The sequence below is a fragment of the Triticum urartu genome, chromosome 3, assembly GCF_003073215.2.
Source record: "Triticum urartu cultivar G1812 chromosome 3, Tu2.1, whole genome shotgun sequence".
NCBI lineage: Eukaryota > Viridiplantae > Streptophyta > Magnoliopsida > Poales > Poaceae > Triticum > Triticum urartu.
In genome coordinates this window covers 731438649-731457196 of record NC_053024.1, presented here as the reverse complement: position 1 = coordinate 731457196, position 18548 = coordinate 731438649, and the positions used below count along the sequence as shown (strand labels likewise).

Genomic DNA, 18548 nt, shown 5'->3' with positions numbered 1-18548 from the left:
GATTGATCCGAGCGTACGAGCTTGATGTATCGACCAACCCACGAACGCGAGAAATCAGGGACTCGAGGGAAAACCGGAGCGTTTCCTCAGCGAGGAAAACAACGCCTATATATGGTATATATGTACATGATCGGTTAGGTATGGAAATTTGAGAAGAGATGTGATCGGAAGATACGTACGTGATCGGTTAGGTGTGGAAATACTCCTACGTGTTTGTGTTCAAACCCCATACATACAGCCTCCTTGTATATCACCTAATCGATAAAACTCGATTCCCTACCATCGACCGACCAACGCTTTATTTGTAGACTCATCAGAAGATCAACGCCAAGATGACGTCGACCAACGCCACAGCCTGCGGCGGCGGCGCTCGAGCGAACACACCGGCAGCGGAGCGGTGGTCCAGCCTCCCCGGCGATCTCCTGTCCATAAGCTACCTCCGTCTCACCACCACGACTGCATCGCGGCACCTGCCACGCAGCGCTCTCCCATGGTTGATCCTTGACCCGAGCGGCGCCCACAGGACGAACCGCGTGTACTGCCCGGAAGAGGGTGTGGTCCTGCCTCGGCTCTCTCTCCCCGGCGAGGCCGTCCAAAGGTGCTCCTCCCAGGCGCCGTTCAGAAGTGGCGCTCTCTGCCCACACACGGCCACACACGGATGATCCTTTACTTCTGCGGAAGGTCGTGTTCTCGGAGCAGCCCACTCTGAGTAGTTGTATCCTCGCCGGAGTCACCAGGATGCACATGCTCGTGGTTTACAAGGTTGGCTGCCCCGAGGCCGGCTGGACGGTACGAGGACTACGTGGGAACGATCGTCTTATGAGCTGTTCGGTGGAGCATCTGGCCTGCGGATTAACATGGCTAAGACTGCCGCCATGCCAATTCGATGTTCGGCCGAGCAAATGGGGTGGATCTCTGAGATTCTGGGTTGCCAGATTGGGTCTTTTCCTTGTCACTACCTCGGCCTGCCGTTAAACCTGCGACGTCTATCTGCGGTCCAGCTTCAAGACCTGGTTAACCAAGTGGCCGTCAGATTGCCGACATGGAGAGGAGCTTCTCTCCCGATCAGCAGCCGGCTAATCCTGGTCAAATCCGTGTTATGCGCAATCCCGATCCATGCCATGCTTGGCCAGTGCCTTCCCCCAAGGACGATCAAGGCAATCGTCAAAATCTGTAGGGGCTTCCTTTGGTGCGGAAAAGAGGAGGCTAACGGTGGACAATGTAAGGTGGCTTGGAGGAATGTTTGTGCGCCCAAGTGGGCTGGAGGTTTAGGCATACCGGATCTTCGCTGGCTCAACTCCGCGCTCCAAGCACGCTGGGCATGGCTTCAACGCACGGACAGCTCACGCCCATGGAAAGGCTTCGAGATCAGCATCTCTGAGGAAGCGCGTTCAATCTTCAGAACAGCTACAATCACACATGTGGGAGATGGCAAGGAGACCCTGTTTTGGACCAGCGCCGCTGACAGACTCCCGCTTCATGCCGCCATGGTTCCGGCTGCAGCTTCTCCGATCCAAGACGCTCGTGAGACTTGACGTCACCCTTGAACCGCGCGCCGCCTATATGTATGAGTACGAAGGATTTGAGGACCTCCAGATTGACCACTCTACGGGTGACGGGGAGACTCGGCTGGGTTCTTTTCTAAAGACTCCATGCCTATGGCGGAAGGAGCTCATCAACCTTCCGAACTAGACGCCTCCGCCTCCTCCTCCTCCTCCTCCAGCCAGTCAGGGCACTCCGCCTCCTCCTCCGGTGAGTGATTAGGGCACTCAGCCTCCTTCTCCGGCGCGTGGCGGCACTCCGCCTCCTTCTCTGCCTGCGCCGGCGCGCACGAGCAGCCAACCTCCTCCTTCTCCGCCTCGCCAACAAGGGCGGAAGAGACCCGCCGCTGCCCCGATTGCTCTCGCGCGTTGTACTCCTTCTCCTCCGCCTCGTAAGCAAGCACGAAAGAAGACAGCCGCAGCCGCTCCGTTTGCTCTGGCTTCTAGCAGTACAGCCAGAGACGGGAGGCAATACAGATACGGTCAACCTCTCAAGCCTCTAGAGAAGTTACCGTACGAGAGGTCCGTGGAAGAAACCAGGAAGATCGTGGAAAAAGAAGTGAAGGACTTCTTTGAAGGGGTGAAAGCAAAGAGACATCCACCTCCGGAGGAGAAGGTAGATCCGGTGAAAGCAAAGCGCACTATCGATGCCCTGAGGAAACCACCAAAGTCTCCGCCAAAAACCAACTATGAGCGCATTACTGAAAATGTATATCTCGAAGCGGAGCGGTCGGGAAGTACTAGAAGTGATCAAAGGTTGAAAGAACGACGAGCAGCTGGGAAAAAAATTGCCCAGCTCGGCGAACAAGCGAACGAATCGTGCCCCCCGCTCAATGTGTCTAGCAACATCGTCGTTAATGATCCGGGGATGGTGCCCGGTTATAACAATCTTGGAGATTACCTGCCCGACGATGTTCATTATGATTTCTTGGAGGTGGACGAACACAGATATGAGTACGGGAAGCCTCTCGTCAAAGATGAAAAATCTCTGACAACGATGATGCGAAGATTCCATGACTGGTACATGAAAACCTGCAGAGAGTATGGGGGGGACAAATACTTTGTATCTGAGAGTTAAAGAGGAGCACGACCTCGTTGGAATTGATCTGTTCTATGTTCCATTTGAGGAGTTCTTCCAGTTCTTCAATCAAAAGGCTCTCGATAAATTAACGGTCACTTGCTACTATCTGTAAGTACTACTTCTATCATTAAGTCTCTATATATAGCTCAGCTCTTTCATTGCATGTATTTATAATTATCCTTACTATATTATGCAGATTGAAGATCGTAGAGTGCAGAAAAGCAGAAATGTATGATATTGGGTTCATTAACACAAATCTCATAGACGAATTTCAGGTTAAAAAGAGCGCCAAAGAAGCCAAGGCCAACTTGCTCAAATCATTGATAATAAATCAAAACAAAGATTTAATAATCTTTCCTTACAACTTCAAGTGAGTGTTACTGTCGTGTGCATATTCGGTTTCCCCTATTACTCGAGCGAGGTTATAGTAATGTAATTGATGAGTTATGCATGCGTGCGCAGCTTCCACTATATTCTCCTGGAGATTAAGTTTGAGCAGGGACTAATAACTGTCTTAGACTCGAGAAGAAAAGATCCCGAGACCTATGCGGACATGACTAAAATTCTCAACAAGTAAGTTCAATCGATCATTATTGCACCATATCGGCAACTTTTTGTTCATTTCCTGGTATCTCAAGTAATAATTTTTTTTCTCTTGCAGGGTTTGGAAAAAGTTCACCGCAGAAGCTCCGGGACTGCCGAAGGAGCTGCGATATACATACCCAAAAGTAAGTACTACTAGCTAGCTAGTTGCGCGCATCTCCCGTTGATTATTGCTACTTTCATCAATGCCATTTATAATGCTTCATTATCAGTTTGATTGACCTCTATTTCTTGTAAAGTGCTTGTGGCAGGAACAAGGGAATGATTACTGTGGATACTACGTGTGCGAGTTCATCTAACGCGACTTGCAAAGATAAGCGGGGCTACTCTAAAAGACAATATGAAGTGCGTAAGCAATAATATTCACAATTTTATTTTATTACACCATCATTTCTGTTGAGTTTCATTCATATATATGTATTAACCCCGTTCTTCAAATTAGACGTGACAGATGCGGAATGAACTCTTACCACAAGATCACATTAAAGCAATTCAAGAGGAATTGGCGGGATTCTTTCTTTACCACGTCATCAATAAAGCCGGAGAATACCATGTGGAACTTGAGTTCAAATGCTAGAGGTTTGTAAGAGATCTTACATATTGGATATGTATGTAACCAGTAGCGTCGGATAGATAATACGAAAACTTGTTGTTCGACCAATCTCTCGGGGAAGGAGAGGTCGATCACTTCTCTCGGTATGCATGACGAACAATTTTGTACTTAATGGTTTCCTTCATTTTCTTACTAGCTAGCGTGTCGAGGGCCTCTCTATACGTATAGTACGTAGCATCGACCAAGCACGGAGATAAGAGAGGACACTTCTCTCTATTAATTAATTAGCTACCTAACACAATATATGAAACACCTTAATTAACCATACAAAACCCCCAAATCCACCCCCCTTTCAGAAAAAAAAAACAAAAACCTAGCCCCTGAACAGCTGACGCGTGGATGTCTATTGGTCCCGGTTGGTGCCACTAACCGGGACTAAAGGGCCTCCTACCTGGGCTCACAGCACCGGCCACGTGGAGGCCCATCTGTCCCGGTTAGTATAAGAACCGGGACTAAAGGCCTAGGGCATTAGTAACGACCCTTTAGTCCCGGTTCCCCAACCGGGACAGATGAGCCTTATGAACCGGGACCAATGGCCCTTTTTCTACTAGTGTAGCGAGGTGGGACTAAACTCCCACCACCACGCCGCTGTGCAAGGCCTTTGGTCTCGGTTGGTGGTACCAATCGAGACTAAAGGGGCCCAGTGGTACCGGTTCATGGCACCAACCGGGACCAATGCACCCCCTTTAGTCCCGGTTGTTGTCACCAACCGGTACCAAAGGCCTCTGCTTCCCGCCCTTTGGGCTGCTGAAAAGAGGCCTTTGGTCCCGGTTGGTGGCACCAACCGGGACTAAAGGTGGCATTCGTCCCGGTTGCTGTCACGAACTGGGACCAATGCTTCGTCTATATAACTAGCACTTGTGAAAATTTTCATTCAGTTCGTCTTCCACGCCCCGACGACGGCGCCAGGCTGCCCCTCTGCGCCTCGCCATCACCGTCGTCGCCCTGCCTTCGACGCCGTCCCGCGCCGCCCAGACGCCGTCGCCGCCCCGCGCCCCCTGCCTTGACGCCACCGGCCCTGCCTCCTCGTCGCCCGTCGCAGCGCCCTTCACCGTCGCCGTCGCCGCGCCCCTCACCGTCGCCGCGCCCCTCACCGTCGCCATCCCCGTGCCCTGCCTCCTCGTCGCCGCCCCCTTGCGCAGTGAGCTCATATGAACTTTCCTAATTTAGATGCGTAGTTAATTTAGATGTGTAGTTAATTGAGTTGTTGTAATTTGTTCATATTGTGTTAGATTTTTTTTCTGTTCATAGATTTTTTGGTGATATTATTGTTGAATATGCAAATTTTTGTATGTTCATATATATGCAAAGAATATGCCAATTTTTTCATAGAATTTTTATGATTTTTTTCTGTTGTAATTTTGTTCATAGAATTTTTATTTTGTTCATATAATTTTTATGATTTTTTCTGTTGTAATTTTGTTCATAGAATTTTAATGATTTTTTTGTTCATAGAATTTTCTTTGTTAATTTATGTATATGTTCATATTGTGTATGTATAGGAAAATTGTGTATGATCAAAGTCATTTATGTATATATTCGTATTTAGAAGAGAAAGCAGGAGAGGAAAAGGGAAAATAAGAAGAGAAAGTGTTTAATATAAGTAGTTAAAAAATAGTAAAACTAGTTAAACTAGTTTATTTTTAATAAGTACTATTTTATTTTATTTATAATAAGTGCTTAGTAGTTGAACTAGTTAATTTAATAAAACTAGTTTATTAAGAGTGGCGTTTTGGTGGCCGAGCACCGTGCAGGCCGAAATCTGGCGCCGTGCAGTAGAGCGTGGCGATGTGTGCATGCTTTTTTCGTTGGAGGAATACGGCAGCTGCTCAGTTGAAATACATGCGTGCCGTGGGCTGCTGTGCCAGCGGTGTACGTGGGCCTTGGGTGCGCGCTGGATACGCAAGCACGTCATGTGCTTGCTGGGCTGATTTGAAAATAGCACATGTAGGTAGCGGTGGCAGGTATGGGCTGGTGCGCCATTAATCCTGGGCCCAACTGGCGATGCAGGCTTAACGCCCGAAGCGGTGCTTCTTCTTAGCCTCGTCAGGGCACTCATCCCCTTCCAGTTCGTGGCTGTGCGGAGCGGCGTCTCGCCATGGATGGCCTCCGGGCCTCGAGTTCTTCTTTGAGGAAGCAGAGTCAGGGTAAGAACCAATCTCGCGTCCCTATATCTCGTTCCGTTGCTTGCCCCGGGGAAGGGAACATTAATTTGATTTGGTGTTCTGCTACTTGAATCCACCCCTGTTCATTCTTGAGTTATTCTTTGTCCCTGGTGTTGGCTGGATCTGACTAGATGAGAAGTGTGTATGTAGTGCAGATTGGTTCCTAAGGCTGATGCGGGTGATATTTTGGGTGGCGGAATCGATGTTGTGGAGTCTGTGGTTGCTTCCATTCATGAAGGGCGCGAGCGCTCCTCTTATGTGATTTCTTCTGAGCCGATGGACGGTGGCAGCGGTAAATAGCAGTTCGGGGTGGTGGACGCGAATCTCGGCTCATACATAAACGGTGGGAGTGAGATCATTGGTGACTCAAACGATATGGCGGCTCAAAAAACGTCCATTGCATCTATGGAAGAGGAGGGAGATGCAGAAGGGGTCGTCGTGAAGAAATCAAAGGCCTCCTGTTGGACTCGACGGTAAGAAACACACACTCATCTGTCGGTTACTTTGCTGCGATGCCAGAGATTGTACCTCCATGAAAGCATTTTTCTGTAAGACCAGATATTGAATCTCCCTGTACTTGCCTGTAACGAGAAAAAACGCATATACAGAGTTCACCCCCATGTAGAAACAATTCCTTTTTGTCTACCTCTTATAAGCATTCTTGCTAGCTTAGAATCATAATTTTTGTTGATTCTTTATCAAAAGATGAACATTATTTTTTCAGAAAAACCTCTGTTTATGACGCTCTGTACAAGTAGAGAGTACATTTACCACCGTTTTTGTGGGGGGAATGCAGTGTTAGAATTGGCAACGCGCCAGAAGAGAGGGATGCCAACCCAAGCAGAGTCCCTGCCCTCGAGGCTTCAATAAGAGCTTATGCAGACAACAAGGTTGGCACTGTTGTTAACCCGACGCTTGGAACTAGCTTTGACACAGTTGAAGAAGCACCGTGTCCTCCCGCGGCGGCTCAGGCGGGCATCGGCGGCCGCTTCTGGGCCTTATTGGCTACGGACGAGGAGGATGCCGACGGAGATAGCGACGACTCAGAGGGTTCGCCGCCGTCGCCTACGCCTTCGGATTTGATTTGTGATTTATTTCATGCAGGTTATGACGAAGATGAGGTGGCCACTACCGTATACACGGTTGTGCCGGTGGAGGATCCGGCGCGGGTTGGGCTTCTTCCGGACGAGAGGAAGGAATTGGTGCGCCGTGTCGTTCACCGGAGAAATGCGGCATCGGCGGTCAGGCCGTGGAAGGGACCTTTACCTAAGGTACGCCTTCCAAATCTTACTCTTTTCGACATGATTAGGCCGGATTCGTGGATTACTGTTAAGAAAAGAAAGAACGTGAAGCGGATGGGCGTTCGTCCGGCGCCGGCGGCGGCCGTGGCGTCCGCGGTGACAACCCAGATCGCTGAGATGCGAGCGATACGTCTGAATCATCTGGTGGGCTGCGATGGGCCGACTTTGTGGCGGTCGGGGCCGCGAGGAGATGGGCCAGGGATGGATGGGTATGTGGCCCAGGCTAGACCGGACCCGAGTCCCTCACGTAGCAATCCCCCATGCACGTACGCAGCGATCGTTCTTTCTTCCGATACTGCGCCGCTGGCTGCTGTTGCTAGGGTTCCTAGGCGGGGGACTCCTGGCTTCCCGGCGTGCGGATTTGGTCGGGCGAAGAGAATCCCACCTCTCAAGGCCATGGCTGGCCGCGGGGCGGCAGCGCCGCCTGCCAAAAAAACCACCGCGTCGGTTCCAGCAGGTCGGGGTGGGGCTGCGCCGCCGCCGGCTGCGGGAGCCGGACATGGTGCACCGGTGCCAACTGTCCAGAGGCCGCCGGCGGGTGGTGGTGGGGCGCCTGGCTCCCTTGGTCGCGGCGCTGGCAACCTGGGCACCCAGCCGCCGGGGCATGTGCCGCTGCTGACTACGGCCGGTCGGGGCAGGCCGCGGCCTCCGGCGCCAGGCGTGGCTACCGTGCAGCTGGCTGCGGGTCGGGGCGGGACTCGGCCCCCGGCGCCGGGCGTGGTTACCGTAGTGCAGCCGGCGGTGGGTCGGGGTGGTGCGGCCACAAGGGCTATGCCAATGCCTCTCGGCAACCAGCCTCGTGCCGCGCCTCCGCCTCACTACGTCGCGCGGCCTGCTCAGAATCGTTCGGGACCGTTGCAGACGAGACAGAGTTCGAACACTAGAGAGTCCTTTGATCCTCCCCGAGGTCAGTGGGGGGACGATGGTTCTGATGCGTATGGAGATGGACAGCATCGTGGTTCCTCATCTACGGGAGGCGGCCGTGGCTATGCCTGGCAGAGTGATGGGTCTGCTGAGAGATCGTTTCTCGTCCCGGCAGGTGGTTTTGTCGAGGGGGCTTCCGGCCCGGATCACCGTCAGAGAGGAGGCTTTCGTGGCCATCGTGGTCATCGGGGTGGGGGCCGTGGGAGATTTCGCCGACCGCCCCCGCCCAGGGCAGTTGATCCTGCGGCGTCTACTGCGGAGTCTGACCATACTTCCACCGAGCTTCCTTCCCAGGCGATGGAGGTGGTGAACGCCTTAGCCAGTGTCGAGGTTCCTGAGGCTGGGACGGTGGATGAGGCTACTGACAGGTCTGATGCCGACAGGGCGTCCAAATATGCACGTAAGAAGGAGAGGATGATTTGTTACCGTTGCGGTGAGAAGGGCCACTTCATTGCTGAGTGTGTGGCCCAGCTGTGCGAGTCGTGTGGCAAGCCTGCACATGACTCGGGGGAGTGCCCGTTGTTGCGTGACCTGCTTCCGACGCTGAATATTTATGGAGTCTATTGTGCCGAGCTCATGTTTTTTGAGTCCCCGGCGGCGAGAGAGGTCCCGGAGGATACCCTGAGCTTGACTACCGGGATTGTGAAAGCAATCCAGGGCGAGGTGACTGAGGCAAAGATTGTGAGGAGGCTTCAGGAGCTGGCTCCCGGGGATTTTCGATGGGAATTGGTGCCTATCGAGGACAGGTCTTTTAAGGTTGATTTCCCAACTGTGGATGATTTGCAGAGATTGTTGAGCTTTGGCTTGTGTAGAGTACCCGGTACTAAGTGTATCCTGGAGTTCCACGAGTGGAAGCGGGTTGAGCCTAAGGGAAAGCCGCTTACGCAGGTCTAGTTGCGGTTTACAGGGGCTCCATCTAAGCCTTTGCAGGATGCTCGAGTGGTGGCTAGTATGGGCATCATGGTGGGGAAGACAGAAAAAGTGGATATGGCTTTCACACGTGCCCATGGGGTGGCCCGGCTATTAGTGAGTGTTCTGGATATTGAGTTCGTGCCCGATAAGGTCAACTGGACCTACAAGGGAGAGGTGTTCCCGCTAGACATCGAGTTTGAGGACACTGATTTATTTGATGATGCGGTTAATGGTAACGATGTTGACATGCACGATAGTGATGGCAATGCCGGGGCCAAGGGGGCACCGTCAGATGAGCCCACGCGCGAGGGGTCTAATGGTTCTCACCCAACTTCTTAGTTGCATGGGGATGGGACCGGGGTTGAGCCTGCAGCTTCCCCAGCGGTGCCCATGACTACTCTGCGTTTTGGGTCCTTTGAGCCAGCCTCGGCACCTCCCAGACTATGGAGTGACCGGGTAGATTCTGATGATTCTCTTGAGCACACGCTCCCCCCGTTGGAGTTCGAGGGGGATGCTGGATTGTTTGCTGGACGGCCGGCAAGGTCTTTGGTCGGAGCTTCGGAGAGGAGTCCGGAGGGTGCGTCCCTTGTCCTGGCGCCTCACGTGGACGCGACTCCGGTGTCGGCGTCTACGGGTGAGATGGGTCGTGGGGGAGGAGCTTCGGGGCAGGTGGCCTCGCCTTCTCCCAACCCCATCCCGATCTCGGTGGCGTCGGTGACGCCGGCCCCATGTGGGTCGGCCGGTGTGGGGAGCGGGAGCCCGAGGCAGGCGGCCTCGGCTCCTGCTTCCCCGACGGTGGCGGTAACCACTGCGGCAGCAGCTGCGTTGGGGGGGGGTGCTGGGGCAGGAGGCCTTGGCTCCTTCTTCGCCCTCGACGATCAGGAGGACCGTCTCTTCCTTGCCGATGGCTCATACGTCTGAGCCGGCGGCTGAGGTCGGAGGAGGGCGCGGGCAGGCGGCCCCCGTCATCTCCTCTTCGCTCCTAACCATGGCCAGGGTCCCTAGTGTGGGACTCCCGTTTAAGGGGATCGGGAGCCCGCAGACGCCTTCTCTAGTAACCCCGGTAGAGCCTTTGAGGGACTCTGTGCCAGGTGTTACTAGGGAGGAGGTTGTCGCGTTTGGCGGGATCCCGGACCCTATCGCCGAGGGGAGACGGATGAGTGCTCGCATCCTCGACATCCCTGAGGTGGATGATATGCAGCAGCGGTGCACTATGAGGGCGGCCAAGCTTCAGGAGGCTGCCTTGTCTTCCGGTATGTCCGTCAACCTATCTAATTCCTTATTGCATTTTTCTAATGAGGAGATTATAAATAATGCAAACCAATTAGGAGTTTCACTAGGTGCTACGGATAGTGAGATTACCAATTCGGTGAATGATTTATTAGATTTGGAGGCGGAACGTGCCTTAGAGACTATTCGTAATCTTGTAGCCGTTAAACCAATGAAGGATGAGGAGATTGATGCGTTAGGGGTCAGAGTGCTCGATAATCTGTGTGCGGATTTAGCACCCCCCAATCATGACTCTAAGGAAGATGATGTACCCCTAGAGAATGATGATAGTAATATTTGTGAACCCGGTTATGAGGACCGGGCGACAGAGCCTAGTAAACCTAAGCGTAAGTGGAAACGGAAGATCTATCCCGATTCCGCAGTTCGTAGGAGTGCTAGGATTCGAACCACTAAAAAATTCCATGATGAATTATGAGAGGAATATTTTGGAATAACAGAGGTCTGAAGGACTTGGCTAAAAGAAGATTCCTTGCCGAGGCAGCTTTAGAGCAGAGGTTAGATTTTGTTGCTCTATCGGAGACGGGTAGAGATAACTTTGCACCCCAGTTTCTCTCTTCTCTGGTGGGTGGTATTGATTTTTATTGGCATTGCCTCCCTCCGCGAGGAAGGTCGGGTGGTATCTTACTGGGTGTGAGATGTGACTCGCTTGAAGTCCGAAGTGTAGTGATGGGCGACTTCGCGGTGAAGTTTCGAGTCAGGTCTAGGATAGATGGTTTTAACTGGGCTTTGGTGGCGGTGTATGGTGCCGCACAGCCCGAGCTTAAAGCGGAGTTTCTGGCGGACCTTGTTCGTATCTGTGGCTCAGAACAGCTTCCAATTTTAGTTGGAGGTGATTTCAATATCATCAGGAGGAGAGAGGAGAAGAACAATGATAACTTTGACGGCAGATGGTCGTTTATGTTCAATACCATTATTGAAAGCTTGGATCTGAGAGAGATAGAGCTTTCTGGTAGAAAGTTCACCTAGGCTAATGCTCTGCCACACCCAACCTATGAAAAACTTGATCGAGTTCTTGCGAGCGTGGAGTGGGGAACAAAAGTTCCCTCTGGTGACGGTGCAAGCTCTTTCAAGGGGAATATCTGATCATACCCCATTGTTCGTGGACTCAGGTGAGCCGAACCATGTGGGTAACAAGAACACCTTCTCCTTCGAGATGTCATGGTTTGAACGTGAGGGGTTTTTGGACTTGATGGCCAGGGAATGGGATAGAGGTGTTGGAGGCAAGACTGCGTTACAGCGTTGGCAGAATAAGATTAGGCATTTGAGAAGTTTCTTACGGGGCTGGGCTAAGCACCTCAGTGGTGTGTATAAGATGGAAAAGGATAGACTCCTTGCTCTTATACAGGCCCTGGACATACAGGCCGAATCCACTATCTTAACGTCAACTGAGCTTCAGGATAAAAATGAGGCGGAGAAGAGGTTGAAAGAACTGCTCCGCGAAGAAGAATTGAAGTGGGCTTTGCGTGCTAAAGTCCGCAAAGTGGTCCAAGGGGACGCGAATACTCAGTTCTTCCATTTGATAGCCAATGGCAAGCACAGAAAGAAGCGTATCTTTCAGCTTGAGCAAGACGAGGGTACTATTTTAGGCCAGGATAACCTAAAAGCATATATTACCGACTATTATAAGCAGTTGTTTGGACCTCCGGAGGATAATTGTGTGTCCCTCGATGAGTCCAGGACTGAGGATGTGCCTCAGCTATCGGCTGCCGATAATGATATTCTGGTTGCCCCGTTCTCAGAGAAGGAGGTGTTTGATGCTATTGCACAGATGAAAAACAATAAGGCTCCCGGACCGGATGGATTCCCGGCAGAGTTCTATAAAAAATGCTGGCACATTATTAAGGGGGATTTACTACCTATGTTCCATGATCTGTTCTCTGGCCAGCTTCAATTATTTCACTTGAATTTTGGGACTATCACACTGCTTCCCAAGAAGACGGATGCGGTGAGAATTGAGCAATTCAGGCCGATCTGTCTCCTCAATGTTAGTTTCAAAAATTTCACCAAGGTCAGGACAAACAGACTCACACAGATTGCGCATTCTGTGGTGCAACAGTCTCAAACTGCTTTCATGCCGGACAGAAATATCCTTGAAGGGGTGGTCGTCCTGCATGAAACACTCCATGAAATCCATTCCAAAAAATTAGATGGAGTAATTTTTAAGGTGGATTTCGAGAAAGCGTACGATAAGGTCAAATGGCCATTCCTCCAACAGTCATTGCGTATGAAAGGTTTTGATGAAGCCTGGCGCCGACAGGTTGAATCATTTACGCAAAAAGGTAGTGTGGGAATTAAAATTAATGATGACATAGGTCATTACTTCCAGACACATAAAGGCCTAAGACAAGGAGATCCGACGTCCCCTATCTTGTTTAACATTGTGGTGGATATGTTAGCAATTTTGATAGGAAGGGCTAAGGAAAATGGTCAAGTAGGTGGATTGGTACCTCATCTAATTGATGGATGTGTATCCATCCTTCAGTACGCTGATGATACAATCATCTTTATGGAGCATGACTTGGCCAAGGCGATAAATATGAAGCTGGTGTTATGCCTATTTGAACAATTAACCGGGTTAAAGATTAACTTTCATAAGAGCGAGCTGTTCTGCTTTGGGGGCCAAAGATGAACAGGAGGCTTATAGGCAATTGTTTGGGTGTGAGTTGGGAGAGTTACCCTTCTCTTACCTGGGGATTCCAATCCACCATCGTAGGCTGACTAACAGAGAGTGGAAGTGCATTGAGGATCGGTTTGAGAAAAAAATGAGTTGTTGGAAGGGTAAGCTCATGTCATACGGAGGCCGATTAATCCTGATTAACTCGGTGCTCACGAGTATGCCAATGTTTCTCCTATCGTTCTTTGAGGTCCCAGTTGGTGTTAGGAAGAGACTGGACCTCTATCGATCGCGTTTCTTTTGGCAGGGTGATGAGCTTAAAAGAAAATATCGGCTTGCTAAATGGGACATCATCGTAGACCGAAAGACCAAGGGGGTCTAGGTATTGAGAATCTAGAAGTTAAGAATAAATGCCTTCTTAGCAAGTGGCGCTGTGGAAGCTCTCATTGGAGACTGATGCTATGTGGGCTCAAATCCTTCGCAGCAAGTACCTCCAGACAAAAACTTTGTCCCAGGTTACTGTCAGGCCGACCGATTCGCCTTTCTGGAAAGGCTTGATGAAAGTCAAACAGTCGTTGTTTAATAGGACGAAGTTTGTTATTGGAAACGGCACGAGTACACGTTTCTGAGAGGATACTTGGCTTGGCGAGACACCCTTGGCCATCCAATATCCGTCTTTATACCGTATTGTGCAACGACGTGAGGTGTTCGTTGCATCGGTCTTTCAATCGATCCCCCTTAATATTCAGTTCCGACGAACGCTAGCGGGCAATCATTGGGAACAATGGCTCCATCTAGTTAGGAGACTGATGGAAGTCCAGCTTTCACAACAACCCGATGAATTACGCTGGAAACTGACTAAATCTGGAGTATTTACGGTTAAATCAATGTATATTGATGCTATTAACTCAAACTCCATTCCTACGTCCAAGCATGTTTGGGACGTCAAAGTTCCTTTGAAAATAAAAGTGTTTATGTGGTTTGTCCATAAACAAGTTATTTTAACTAAGGACAACCTCATGAAGCGTAATTGGACAGGACCTACTAGGTGTAGTTTCTGTGATCGGGATGAGACTATCAAACATCTCTTTTTTGATTGCCCGTTAGCCAAGGTACTTTGGCAGAGTCCACATTGCTTTTAGTATCAATCCACCGAATTCTGTTTATGCGTTATTTGGGACATGGCTTAATGGGATTGAGCCTAACTTTAGCGAGACATATTCGGGTTGGAGTTTGTGCTTGCTGTGGACTATCTGGACTTGCAGAAATGATTTGGTTTTTAACAGAATATCATGTATACATTTTTTGCAGGTCATATTCCGAACTACGGCACTGATCCGTTCGTGGTCGCTACTCACCCAGACGGAGGCCAGGGAGCATTTGGTTACTGGGTCTTTCCGCGGGAGATGGTAGCTCGGGATATTTTCAACGGTTTGGATGGCGGTCCATGTAATAGGATAGGCATTTAGATTTCCTATCTATTTTTTAGCCAGCCGGTTGTGGCGTCTTTTCTCGGCTAGTTGGTGTTTCTAGCTCCTTTTGGCTCTGTGTGAGCTGGTCTGTGCTTTTTTATTATTTGTTTTTATTATTTGTGGAGACCTTTGGAACCATGTTGACACTACCTTATTTGGTTAATAAGATGGCCGTATGCATCTTTCTGATGCAGAGGCCGGGGAATCAGCCCTTTTCCAAAAAAAAATATGTGTTTTACAACCTATACTCCTGGGAGACAGGGTTTGGCGTTAGGTATGCCAAAAGCAGGCTGAACGTCCATTGGAAAAAATGCATGCAGGAGTTTGTATGCGTGTGTGCGGTGAGCACGATTCATTAATTCAAAGAAGAGAAATGTTTTCCAGCATAATTTTTTTTTGTTTTTTATGCTCTCATACCTTACGGAAAAACTATGCAGGGCAAGCCATTGCAATCGAACAGCCGCTCAACGAGGTGTGGATGCCCCGCTTTGATGTGGGTGCTTAGATCGGATGATAAAGGGTGGTACATATGTGAACACAAAGCAGAGCACAACCATGCAGTCTCAGTTAACTACATGGAGAAGCTCCACTAGAAATCTCACCGGCACATAGATCGATACACCAAAGACTTGGTGGAATAGCTAAGAGAAAACAATATAAGCCTGAGCAAGGTTTACAGTGTGGTTGGCAGTTTTTTTGGATCTGTGAAGGAGGTGCCATCCACAAAGAGATCTCTCAAAACTATTTGTTGGAAACTTAATAGAGAGCGCAGTCTGAAAATAATGCTACAAAAACAATAGAGGTGTTCAACGCAATACGGGCTGAAGATCCTGAGTTCAAATACAGTGTACAGGTTGATGGTGATGGTCGAGTCAAGACTTTGATGTGGACAACAGGGAGAAGCATTGAGAAGTTTAAGTGTTTTGGCGATGTTATGACGTTTGATACGACATACAAAACTAATCTATACGACATGCCATTTGGCCTCTTCGTTGGTGTCAATAATCACTTTCAAAGCATTAATTTTGGAGGGGTGCTGATGAGCGATGAGAAAATCGAAACTTTTAAGTGGATATTCATAGAGTTCTTTCACATGATAGGAGCGCCACAACCACACACAATCCTCACAGGTGAATAAAAAAATGTTCTGAGTTTTTTAGGAACGTTGATCTTCCTTTTAGGCTTGCTGTGAAAATGTTTTCCTCCTTTAATGTGCTGACATAAAACTGTTGTTTTCAGACCAAGCTCGTGCAATGGAGGTTGCCATAGAAGATGTCATACCACATACAACACATCGGTGGAGTGAAAGTGCAAACCATTTGCTGAAAGGATATGTGCCACCAGGATCCCCGATGCACCTTTTCGTCAGGCAATATGAGAAGATGTAATTTGACAGAGATTCAGAGGAGAGTTATCAAGAGAAGAGAACCAAACTGGGATAGCGAGGCATGTAAAGAAGGATTCAAGGGACAAATGGTGTAAAAATGAATTCCGCGTCCAGGTCAACAAGCGTGCTGACGAATTCAAATGTGAATATGGAATGTTTGAACATTTTGGCATGGTGTGCAGCCATGCACTGAAGTTGCTTTTCTCTCGTTGGTCCTCTGTTCTACGTACAAGACAAATTATGCCCAAGAGCAAACAAAAAAGTGTAGATTTTGTCACTTATCTTTTTCTTTTGTTCGCAGGTAATGATACAGCTTGGTCTGCAGGAGGTTCCAGCCGGGCACATAGTGAAGCGTTGGACAAGGGATGCAAGGGATATACTCCCTCCAGAGTTTTTGCGTTACCAAAAGGACTAGGGTCCTCTCAAGTACTCTTCGCGGCGACATAATAATCTGCATCTGTTGTGCCTTGAAATTGTTAGACTCGGTGACAGCAATGTGGATGCATATACTCTTGCGATGGAGCAACTAAGAAATGTGAAAACATTGCTGGAGCCGGTGGCTGCTATACGTGATGGCATGGGGTTATCAGATAGAGAGCTGGCAGGTGATTCTGCAGGTTCAGCTACAGCACACAAGCAGCATTTTGGTCCAACAAATCAGGTGCAAAGTGCCTCACAATGTTCATATAGCTTTGCAGCGCCATCAAGGAAGAGACCAGCTGGGCGCCCCACGACAAGCCACGACAAAGCACCATACGAACAGCCAGCTAAGAGAACTAGGTTCTGTTCAATCTGTCGGGGCCAAGGGCACAAGAGCACAACATGTCCGCAGCGCGGTGATCTTCCAAAGGCTCCAAGGGAGTCACCTCGTTGCTCCAGGTGCAGCCTGACAGGTCACAGAAGGAACACCTGCACCAACACGCCCAAGGCAGACTTCTATGGTTGATTTTATCTGTTTTCTATGCTTGAAGTGTGACAGTTTCATGTAACCGTGCTTGTGTGGATGTCGGACTGCTAGTGACCACTCCACATATTACGGAACCTCTATGGAGACCTCTATGTCTGTAGTATTGTTTGCTGTCAGAATATTGCTTGGGGCTGATGTGTTTTTCAGTGTGGAATATCACTTGCTTGGATCTTTTTCATTTTGTAGTGATCAAACTGTGTTGCAATGATTGGTGTACCACTTGCATGCAGAATCGTGTGGTTTTCCTTTTTGAGTAAAATTCAACTAATTTGTGATACTGTTCTGTTTTCAGCCAAAACCTCTATGTCTGTAGTATCGTTTGATGATGAAGACGAAGCCATGTCGATCTTGTTTGAGCTGGGTGCAGCTGGTATGCAGAGCCATCTCTCCTATAAATAGCCGGCGAGACCAAGGCAACGGCAGGATCCTCAACGTTCGACTCAAAACGGCTCCTTGCCGTCGCACATGTGGACCGAGTCAAATCCGGTGACGTGTACATGGGTGTCTGATATGATGCTGTGCTGCACTGCTGTACCTGCTCGTGTGCGTGTGCCCGCAAGGTTTGTTTGAATAGTAAATACGGGCACTCGACAGCGGACCTCGTACGAATACGGTGAAAATAAGGCAGCGTCTTAATGGCTTCGCACCGATCGCAAGGAGCACAGACGGGGCTGATTCTGGCCTGCAGGGTGCTCGGCCACCAAAGGCCATTTTCGTACTTTATTTTACTATATAGAAGTAGTTTATTTTTAATAAGTACAACTTTATTTTATTTATAGTAAGTGCTTAGTAGTTGAATTATTTGATTTAATAAAATTACTTTATTTTGCTATAGAAGTAGTTTATTTTCAGCAAGAAAATTAATAGAACTAGTTTATTTTTTTAGTTCAAGCAATTATTCCCGCATCAGCGTCGACGATGCCTATCCTGCATCCTCGTCGTCGACTCGGCGGAGGAGGCCGGCTTGATCAGAGGGGCCACGTCCGGGACTGGGCTCCGCCGGGCTGGTATTGGGAGGTGCTACCTTTCGGGGGGCGTAGGTTGGTGGGGAGCCAGCCCGTCGTTGACCCGATCCTTGTTTGGTGTCGGTCGCGTGGGCCAGTGACGGTGACGAGGCTTCCGGACACCGCGGAGGTGGTACGTCACTGTGTCAGCGAGGAGGACGAGCACGTCCGTCGCTACATGGTTGCGTTGGAGGGCAGGTTCGACAATACCTGGCAGGTTCTTCAGGGATCTCATTGGAGCTATAATCCTGTGATGGTTCCTTCTCTTTGGGTGTCCACCGCCCGCGCCGATACCCGTCGGGCGCTACGGTTCTAGCTGTATTAGCTATGCTATATGTATGATAGTATTCGAGGAGTATTAGTGATAATATTCGACGATGTACAGACACAAGAGATGATGTAGTTTTGCTTATAATTGAATGCATGCTAATTTGAATACTACTTTATTTTACGATTTGGTTTTGCTTATTGAATGCTTAAATTGGAAAAGTACTCCTACTTTGAATGCTAAAATTGAAGAGCACTATGCAAGGCGTATGCATTTGATTACTAATTGATAGCTTATATGGTTTTTGTTTTTACAGAAATCTAGAAGCCCCCTCCATCATCCGCGCCGTCGTCCCCGTCATCGACCCCCCTCCGACCTCAAGGTGAGACCAGCCAAATCTCCATGT

At 49.4% G+C, this 18548-nt stretch overlaps 1 protein-coding gene across 2 annotated transcripts; it reads left to right on the top strand.

The window, feature by feature from the left end:
* The first annotated feature begins 5868 nt into the window (after nt 1-5868).
* Nucleotides 5869-14438, top strand: LOC125549498. 2 transcript variants are annotated; one of them, XM_048712904.1, is made up of 5 exons: nt 5869-5985; nt 6159-6476; nt 6800-6893; nt 7108-7274; nt 14356-14438. In XM_048712904.1, the coding sequence occupies exons 2-5, from the start codon at nt 6379-6381 to the stop codon at nt 14378-14380; spliced, it is 384 nt and encodes a 127-aa protein (XP_048568861.1). In that variant the 5' UTR covers nt 5869-5985; nt 6159-6378; the 3' UTR covers nt 14381-14438. The 2 variants fall into 2 exon arrangements, with proteins under 2 accessions (XP_048568861.1, XP_048568860.1); XM_048712903.1 differs by having other exon boundaries at nt 5899-5985; nt 6154-6476.
* Nucleotides 14439-18548: the final 4110 nt, after the last annotated feature.

Coding starts and splice junctions, on each gene's coding strand:
- LOC125549498 (XM_048712904.1), top strand. CDS start 6,379: ATGGCGGCTCAAAAAACGTCCATTGCATCTATGGAAGAGGAGGGAGAT. Junction 6,477..6,799: donor GCCTCCTGTTGGACTCGACG/GTAAGAAACACA, acceptor GGGGGAATGCAG/TGTTAGAATTGGCAACGCGC. Junction 7,275..14,355: donor GGAAGGGACCTTTACCTAAG/GTACGCCTTCCA, acceptor CATTTTTTGCAG/GTCATATTCCGAACTACGGC.